Source organism: Argentina anserina, chromosome 6, assembly GCF_933775445.1.
Source record: "Argentina anserina chromosome 6, drPotAnse1.1, whole genome shotgun sequence".
Classification (NCBI taxonomy): Eukaryota; Viridiplantae; Streptophyta; class Magnoliopsida; order Rosales; family Rosaceae; genus Argentina; species Argentina anserina.
In genome coordinates this window covers 17977479-17987747 of record NC_065877.1, presented here as the reverse complement: position 1 = coordinate 17987747, position 10269 = coordinate 17977479, and the positions used below count along the sequence as shown (strand labels likewise).

The 10269-nt window shown below is 37.9% G+C and overlaps 1 protein-coding gene across 1 annotated transcript; it reads left to right on the top strand.

Moving 5' to 3' along the window:
- The first annotated feature begins 7083 nt into the window (after positions 1 to 7083).
- LOC126796978 (uncharacterized) lies at positions 7084 to 7620 on the top strand. The gene has a single exon (XM_050523681.1). The coding sequence runs from the start codon at positions 7084 to 7086 to the stop codon at positions 7618 to 7620; it is 537 nt and encodes a 178-aa protein (XP_050379638.1).
- The last annotated feature ends 2649 nt before the right edge of the window (positions 7621 to 10269 follow it).

The following is a 10269-nucleotide window of genomic DNA, read 5'->3' as shown; positions in this document are numbered from 1 at the left end:
CTTACGAGAAATATTAAGTTGCTTGAATTTCTTACCTTGAACTTAATGCTTGTGCCATGAGTGTAATTACTCTAAGAGAGTGTTATGCTTGTGGTACATAGCCCACTTGTATTATAAGGTAATATAATTGAGACTAAGGATTGTGATTTAATTTGGCTCCAAAAGACTTTATTAAATTGCATGATTAGTTGGTTTTTTGGTAGCTTCACCAAAGCAGTAGGGGGAAGTTTGTCAAACATGTTTATGCATTAATCTTGATTTACATTTGTGCATGAGTAAGGCTAGGTGCAATGCCTAAGTCTCTACTCCTTTTTTTATTCTATCTCTATATTTACCTTCTTTGTTGTTTTTGTGCAAGAATTAGTTTGCTTAGCTTAATTCTAAAATCAACCAAGTCGATTCACTACCACTTGTTAATATCATCTCCATGACTCTTAGCTTCCAAAGGGCTAAGGTTGTGAACTTGTGAAAAGTTAAAATGCATATTTTTCTAGTTTTTATTGCGGAAATCTAGTTTGAGTTGAGTTTCTCCCAATCCCTTGGGTACGATACTCTACACTTTCCCTTACTAAAACTTAACTTCCTATACTTGGGAGTAGGTAGTTTCACACATAAATACATATAATCATACTTAAGTGATTCAACCAACAAGTTTTTGGCGCCGTTGCCGGGGATTGAGGTAAAACTTAATTCCTATTAGGTTTCTAGGGGACTAGAGAACCCTTTTTTTTTCTAGTTTACTTTTTGTTTATTTTGTTTATGTTTAATTTTTTTAAATATCTATTTTATTTTTGAAGTTGACACAAGTACTTTTGATAAGTGGAATGATAGTTGTGGTAAGAAGAAAATAAATTGCATGCATGTTTAAAATGGAAACTTGCCTAATTATTATTTACTTATTACTTGTGCAAGCTCACATTCTAGTTGGTTAAAATTTGTAAATTTAATATAAGGTACTCACTTTCTTTAGAATTAGAGGTTGATTGGAACTTGTAAATTTCAAAGTAAATTGGATTACAGTCTTTATCCTTGTACCGTCGAGTTTAATCACTCTTCATCGAAAAGTTGAGTGGTAAACAACACCCAAGGATGGAATTCCTCTTCTATTTGACTAAGTGAGTCGGATTTGGATTTTTTTTGTAACGTACTTGTTTATCGCTCTTCTAAATAGGCGCACCTTAGTAGGATTATAATGTCTAGGTAAGTGGATAAGGATTTTATCCCGGGCGTTGTGCCGTGTACTAAGTGGCCTCATCTACCAAAGCTGCGCCTACGCTTACCTGGTCATAATTCGAAAAGAGTTACCAAAAAGAAGAATGTTAAGTTAATTAGTGCATTGTTTGGAACTACGCCAAACTACTTTGGAACTACGCCAAAACACACTTTGTTTGGAACTACGCCAAACTTAGATTGGAATTACGCCAACTTGGAAAATCCTTATCCTTTTTGTTTTTCTCACTACAAGTTTTGATTGGTTTCTAATTTTCTAGAAATTGTTTACAAGTACCTTGGTAAATTCTTAAAAAACAAAAAAAAAATCTAAATAATTGTTGTTGCAATTTTAATTTCTTGTATATAACTTGCATGTTGTTTTATTTTTATTTCTATTTACTTACTTGATCTTTAATTTGTTCCTTAGGTGTTCATGTCCTTATCTCCTAAGATTGAAAAAGGTTTACAAACGATTCTAGAGCCCACTTATCAAGAGACTCCCATTGGGATTGGACAAAAGTTCAAGGCTTCTGCATCTACTAGTTTCTTTGGGGAAGATTCAAGTGATTCAAGTGAGAATGTGGAAAGTCCGGAATTAGTGGTTAAAAACCTAGCTACCTTTGAGAGGTTGTTCAATCTTGACAAAGAGGCACAAAAATTAAATCCTAATCTTGGTCCAAGAATATACAAGATAGTCATGCCGGATGGTGAACCAAGTGATGAGTTGAGAGAGCAAAGACCTATCCGAGATTGTGCCTTGCCTACACTTTCTACACATTCAAGATGCATAGTGCTTCCTCCATGTGCATCATCTTTTGAGATCAAGCCTAGTTTTCTTCAAACCTTGCCAACATTCTATGGGTTACCGAACAAAGATCCTTATCACCACTTAAGTGAGTTTGAGGATGCATGCGCAAATATGAAACTCAATGGCATGACGGAAGAAGCGCTCAAGGTCCGGTTGTTTCCTTGCTCCTTGAAGAAAAAGTGAAGATGTGGTTGAACAAGCTCCCATCCAATAGTATTGGTTCATGGGAAGATATGCAAAAGAAGTTTATTATGAAGTACTTCCCTCCTCAAAAGACTAATGTAAGAAGAACTGAGTTGATGACCTTTAAGGAGGAGCAAGATGAGCTCTTTCATGAGACGTGGGAGCGATTCAAGGATCTTGAGCTTGGTTGCCCGAATCATGGCCAATCTCAAGATATGCTTATGAGCCTATTTTATCAAGGCTTGACATCAGAGACTCGAAGGAAGGCTGATAATGCAAGCAATGGTGATTTCATGGACTTAGTGGCGGATGAAGCCCATCGAGTATTAGAGAAGCTTGCGGAGCGGTCTCAATTATGGGATAATAACCCGCAAGTTCGCAAGCCTTCTTCTTCACATTTATCTCTAAGGGAAGCAACTCAACCGAAAAACGGTGGCATGTATGAAGTAAAGGCATCAAGCTTGGATGTGCATCAAGAGTTTAAGAGGTTAGAAGAAAGTCTTAATAAGAAGTTTGATATTCTTTTGAAGCAAGACAAGCAAGGAGGCCGTGAGAAAGTTAATGAGGTTCAAGGGCCACAAGTGTGTTTAATTTGTGAAGGAGTGAATCATGACACTCTATCTTACCCTCATGGAGATTGTTTTCCCGAGATCATTGAAGAATGTAAGCAAATGGCATATTCAAGACCGAAGAATGACCTTTATTCCAACACTTACAATCCCGGATGGATAAACCACCCTAATTTCTCATGGGGTGGGAACCAAGGCATGAATTGCAACAATCAAGGGAGTGGCAACTATGGAGGTGCTAGTGGGAGCCAAGGCTTCCAAGGGTGCAACTAATGGAAGTTATGGTGGCAATACTTATCCTAAGCCACCTTATCAAGCAAGGCCTCCTTTTCAAGATCCTAATACTCAAGTGCCACCTCCTCCTCAAGTGGATGCTCCTAAATCAAGCCTTAAAGAGATACTTGCCAAGGTTTTGGTAAATCAAAATGAGCTTATTCAAAGTATTTGAAATGATGTGGCCTCCACTACTCAAGGATTGCATAAGCTTGAAGTGCAAATGGGGCAATTGGCTAATGACATGAGAGAAAGGAAGCAAGGAGAATTGTATTCCATGACCGAGAAGAATCCACGAATCAACCAAGCCAAGACCATAACAACTTTGAGGATGGGGAAGGTATATGACAATAAGGTTGCTCCTAATGATGACGATAAGGAGGTGGATGCACCAACGAAACCTTTGTTGAATCCTACAGTGTTAAGAGTGCCTCCCGGGTTTCAAAAGAAGAACAAGGGCATGGAGGATACTTTGGGACATGATGGAGTGATCTTGGGGTATAGTGAGGAGTATTTAAAGAGCCAAGGCAAGTCCAACACCAAGAGAGACAATATGGGAGCAAGTAGGTCTAAGTCTAGTCTGGAAGAAATGCAAGAAGAAACACCACTTTCCTTTCCACAAGCGGTATACCAAGAGAAGGCTTTGAGTAAGAAAGAGAAGAAGTCGATGGAGTGTTTTGATGTGTTCAAGAAGGTAGAGGTCAATATTCTCTTCTTGATGCAATCAAGACCATTCCTACTTATGCTAAATTTCTCAAGGACTTGTGCACTCACAAGCGGTATAAGAGTACATTGAAGAATGATGACAAGGTGTGTTTGAATGAGAGAATTAGTGCCGTACTTCAAAGGAGGTTACCGCCCAAGCTCAAAGATCCGGGTTCTTTTACTATTCATTGCAAGATTGGTGAGAGACCATTCAAGAAGGCACTCATGGATTTGGGGGCTAGCATAAATTTGATGCCCTATGGTGTCTACAAAGATCCGGGTTCTTTTTACTATTCCTAGCAAGATTGGTGACAGACCATTTGAGAAGGCACTCATGGATTTGTGGGCTAGCATAAATTTGATGCCCTTGGGTTGAGCGATATTAAGCCTATACAAATTTCTCTCCAACTAGCCGATAGAAGTGTGAGGTATCCAAGAGGAGTTGTGAAAGATGTGTTAGTGCAAGTTGACGAGTTGGTCATACCGGCCGATTTCGTTATTCTTGACATGGAGGATGTTTACAAAGATGATCTCCCTATTATCTTTGGTAGAGCTTTTATGGCCACAACGGGGATAAAGATTGATGTGAAATTAGGTTTGCTCACCATGACCGTGTATGACACCACAATTGGGTTCAAGATCTTTGATGAATTAAAGAAGCCCATGAGGTTGCAAAACGTTTACTTTATTGAAGTGGAAGACAATATTGATGACTTGGTGGAGCACACTTCTCATGAGACTTCATCATATGATGCATTTGAGTCGGCACTAGCACACTTTGGGTTGGATTTTTGTGAGGATGAAACTTTGGAAGCCGGGGATCACCTTGACACTTATCTTGCTTTGCCTTTGCCCACAAAAGATGATGGTTACTATTCAAGAGATGAGACTTGTGAGGTGCATGCCACTATCAATTATCTCTCAATGATGTTAATTCTTCAATTTTGAGTTCGGCCCCTATTGAATTGAAGCCTCTTCCCGCACATTTGAAGTATGTTTATATTGATGATTCCCGCACCTTGCCCCTCATTATCTCTTCAAGCTTGTCACATGAGCAAGAGACTTTACTTCTTGATGTTCTTCGGAGGCATAAGGGTGTTTTTGGATGGAAGATTAGTGACATAAAGGGGTTGAGTCCCACTCTTTGCATGCACCATATTTACATGGAGGATGAAGAAAAACCAAGAAGGGAAGCTCAAAGAAGATTGAATCCCAACATGTTAGAGGTGGTGAAGAATGAGATTATTAAGCTCTTTGATAATGGAACCATCTATTCTATCTCTGATTCCAAATGGGTGTCTCCAATACAAGTGGTGCCTAAGAAAGGAGGAATGACGGTGGTGAAGACTGACAAGGGTGAGATGGTTCCACAAAGAATTGCAAACACATGGAGGGTTTGTGTCGACTACCGCAAGTTGAATGCTGCAACAAGAAAGGATCACTTTCCACTCCCTTTCATTGATCAAATGTTGGAAAGGTTTGCGGACAAGCATTCTAATGTTTCCTTGATGGCTATAGTGGATATAATCAAGTCCCAATTGCCCCCGAAGATCAAGAGAAGACAACTTTCACATGCCCATATGGAACTTTTGTTTACCAAAGAATGCCTTTCGGATTATGTAATGTACCCGCCACCTTCCAACGGTGTGTCATGGCCATTCTTGCCGAGTTGCTTGAGTTTGTAGAAGTCTTCATGGATGACGTTTCTGTGTATGGGAACTCATTTGAAGAATGTCTTGATCATCTCTCCCTTGTCCTTAAGAGGTGTGAAGAGACAAATCTAGTGCTTAATTGGGAGAAATGTCACCTCATGGTACAAGACGGGATTGTTCTTGGCCACAAAATATAATCTAAGGGGATTGAAGTAGATAAAGGAAAGGTTGAAATCATTGAGAAGTTGCCCCCTCCCGTGAATGTAAAAGGTCTAAGAAGCTTTCTTGGGCATGCCGGTTTTTACCGAAGGTTTATAAAAGATTTCTCCAAGATAGTGAAGTCTCTTTGTGATCTATTGGCCAAGGAGACTCAATTTATATTTGATGCAGCATATTTGAAGGCATTTGAGAGGATAAAGGAGTTGCTTACCAATGCTCCTATTATTTGCTCACCGGATTGGACTCTCCCATTTGAAATTATGTGTGATTCAAGTGATTATGCCTTGGGAGCAGTGTTGGGACAACGTAAGGAGAAACTCTTGCATTCCATCTACTATGCAAGCAAGACCTTGAATGATGCCCAAGTAAACTATACTACCACCGAGAAAGAGTTATTGGCGGTGGTATTTGCCTTAGAAAAATTCTGAAGCTATCTCTTGGGGTCTAAAGTCATTATTCACACTGATCATTCCGCACTCAAGTATTTATTGTCTAAGAGTGATGCCAAGCCAAGACTTTTGAGGTGGATCTTACTTCTTCAAGAGTTTGACATTGAAATTGTTGACAAGCCCGGAAAGGTTAACTTGGTAGCAGATCATCTCTCTCGACCTACTCATCAAAGTGAAGATGATGGGGTGCCTTTGAATGAATCATTTCCGGATGAGAGGTTGTTTTCCATTGTTGAGAAGAAGCTACCATGGTTTCCACATTTGGTTAACTTCTTCGCAAGTGGGGGAAATGCTTTCCTAAGACATTTGATTTCCATTCAAAAAGAAGACTCATTAAAGAAGCAAGACACTACTTTTGGGATGATCCATACTTATTCAAGCAATGCAAGGATCAATTGGTGAGGAGGTGCATTCTGGAGGAAGAAATACAAAGTGTCTTATCTTTTTGCCATGATCAAGCCTGTGGCGGTCACCATGGAGGAAAGAAAACGGCCCAAAAAGTACTTAATTATGAGTTTTGGTGGCCGTCATTATTTAAAGATGCACATTCTTATGTGAGCTCTTGTGATCGTTGTCAAAGGGTAGGCAATATTTCCTCAAGATACCAAATGCCTTTGAAGTATATTCTTGAAGTTGAGATATTTGATGTATGGGGCATAGACTTTATGGGACCCTACCCAGGTTCATATGGCTATCTCTATATCCTTGTGGGAGTTGATTATGTAAGAAAATGGGTTGAGGCCGTGGCTATCAAGGCAAATGACCACAAGGTCGTGCTCAAGTTCCTTAAAGAGCACATCTTCACAAGATTTGGCACACCTAGAGAAATAATTAGTGATGGAGGCTCCCATTTTATGAACAAGTCATTTGCGGCCTTATTGAAGAAGTATGGGGTTAAGCACAAAGTCTCGACACCATACCACCCCTAAACAAATGGCCAAGTTGAAATATCTAACCGGGAGATAAAGAGCATCCTTGAAAAGGTGGTGTCTACAACTAGAAAAGATTGGGCAATGAAGCTTGATGATGCTCTATGGGCTTATCGGACCGCATTCAAAACAACTATCAGAATGTCTCCCTATCGCCTTGTTTATGGAAATGCTTGTCATTTGCCGGTTGAGTTGGAGCATAAGGCTTATTGGGCATTGAAGACCCTCAATTTTGACATAGAAAAGTGTGGTGAGGAGCGGAAGTTAGAGCTTTGTGAGCTAGAGGAGCTTCGGATGGATGCCTATGAGAATGCAAATATTTATAAAGAGAAAACTAAGGCATTCCATGACCAAAGGATCAAAACCAAGCACTTGGAGGTTGGGAAATTTGTACTTCATTTCAACTCCAAATTAAAGTTATTTCCCGGCAAGCTAAGATCAAGATGGATTGGGCCATTTGAGATTGTTCAAGTATTTAGTCATGGGGCGGTCACATTGAAGAAGCTAAGAGATGGATCTACCTTTAAGGTTAATGGTCATCAAGTGAAGCCTTACCTAGAGGGTGCACCAAAAGATACTTATGCGGAGGTGAAGTACTTCGAGGACCCTCTCACCGTTTGAGGAAGCATTATGGACCTTGTTAATGTCCTTAAACTTAAACCCGTCTTGGCGGACTCCAAGGGTTAGCACAATAAGATGGAGCTAAGGGATTACAAGGCCCAACGAGCTTTGTGGGTTTTCACCATCAACAATTTACACTATGGAGCTACATGAGATCTTCAAAGAGTTTGCGTTTTCTTATCCTTTACTCTGATTTTTCTAAGCATGATTAGTTGTGTTTGTGTTTCCATATTAATAAATTATGACATTGAGAGTTTGGAAAGTCATTTCATCCTTGACCAATGGATAAAACACAAAAGATTTAGCTTTTATTGAAAGGATTATCCAAAGTTTAAGTGTGAGGTGACTACCTTCTCTTTCTTGCTTTATTAGGTAGTTGTTTTGAATGCTAGTTGTAGCCCTACTGATGCATGCTTCCCAAAACATTGATAGGATCTTAATAGCTTCATATCACATTACGGACTATAAGATGTTTTAAGTGTGAGGTGCTTGCTAGGCAATTGTGTTGGTTAGTTTGTATTGATTAGCATGTGGTAATTAATAAACATAGTTTATACCTTATATTTATTTCAGTATTATTCACGACACATTGAGGACAATGTGTAAATTAAGTGTGAGGTGTAAGGCTAAGTAATTTCATTCCTTATAATTTTTTTATGTTTACATTATAAAATAAAAAAAATCCATAAAAATTGAGATATTTTGAAAAATGCAAAAAACAAGTTTGTTTGTGGTTTACTTGCTTGGTGCCAATAACAAAACAATCATCATATTTGGATAGATTAATTTTGAGCATGTTTACCGGTTAACAATCAATGCTTTGTTAATAGGAGGATTTGGCATTTTGTGCTCACATATGTTTAGAGTCATATTGCCTATGTCATTTTAAATGCATTCATGTGTGAAAGATGAGGACTATATTTGTTGAAACGATCTATGCCTATGTGAGATTTTGAGCCGATGAGAGTGTATAAAAATTTCTAATGCACTAGTTATTTCATTGTGTGATCAATTCATTGTGTTTGCAATCTAGAACTTGCTTTAAATCTTTCGAGACTTTTATCAAGGCATGAGTTGTTATTGGGGAAAACCAAGGCATTAGGTATCCACCAAGGCCAAATAGCTTTTATCCTTAAAAAAAATCCATTTCTAAGCCAATTTGAGCCTATGTAGTTTTGTGTTAGCCTTTTTATTTCTTTACCACCATAAATGTCTACCATTCTTAAACTTCAACATTTTTTTTTCTATCCTCTCTAAGCCAAGTGGTAAGCAATGTGAGTCCTATTGTTAATTTGATGCTTGTAAATGAGTTTGAGATATTTCAAAAGAATAAGTGTGAGGTGGGGTAGATTACTTTTGTGTGTAGCCAAGAAAAAGAAAAATGGTGACTCTAGACATGTTCACAATATCAAAAGAATCAAACAAAATCAAATATGGACTAGTGTCACCGAAAATTAGTGCTAGTAAAAAAAAATTGTTGAAAAAAAATCCAAAAAAAAAGTGAGGAGAATAATTTAGTAGTCTAGTTGTACTTGAGTTTGTGGAATCAAGAAGTTACAAAGCACATAGAGTTGTGAAAGTGTATTATGGGATCTCAACAAGAGAATTGCTTACTATGAGGCTTAGAATTTGTGATATATTTCATTTTATTTCTTAAGCTCTCACCTTAAGCCCTATACAACCAAAATAAAAGACCTTTTGATCCGAGAGAACTCATGCAATGATCATGTGGGAAAAAGATTAAAGAGCAAGCCTATGGATAACCCAGTCCATTGAATTGCTTTTGAGTATAAACACTAACCAAAAACACTTGAGTGAAAATGAGTGTATCCATGTGAGTTTGATGGTTAGGAAAATGTAGTCTAAGTTAATCGTATATGGATGACTTAAAGATGACACACATGACATACACATATATATACTTTATTGAGCATGACCTTTCAAATCCATTTATTAGCATTGTATTTCGAAAATTTAGTTTCTAATCATGCTCAATTGATATCATGGTTCTTTAAAAGAAATTGGTTGAATTCAAGATGGAAGCAAGTGACCCATTTAGTTTGGTTGTGCTACTTTAGTTTTTATTTGCTTGAGGGCAAACAAAGTCTAAGTGTGAGGTAGTTTGTTAGGTTAATATTAACCTAGTAATGTTTGCCTTTATATTTTTGTATATTTATTTATTTCTTATTATGTTTCCTACTCATGCTAGGAAAATGTACAAATGATCGGAAACACGTCAAGAATAGTGGATTTAGCGCACATTATGGATTCGGGTGAAAGTTTCAAGCCAAAAAGAGCAAATGTGGAGATTTTACAAGAAAACAAAAGTTAACGCCGGAAAATGCCGGTTAAACTCCGGCAATGTCAAGGTGGTTGCCGGAAATAGTGGTTGTTAAAGTCAATAAGTCAATAAAGCATATTCGTTAATTATGAATTGTAAATTTTAATTTACAATTTAAATTCAAAATAGAAGAAGACAAATGAATGAGACAATTTCAAGAACAAGATCCACAATTTGTGCTCCATGAATTAGGGATTTAAATTTAAAATAGAAGAAGACAAATGAAGGGGACCATTTCAAGAACAAGATCCACAATTTGTGCTTCCACATTTGTCCACCATATCTAGCCATTCATCCTCTTACATCTC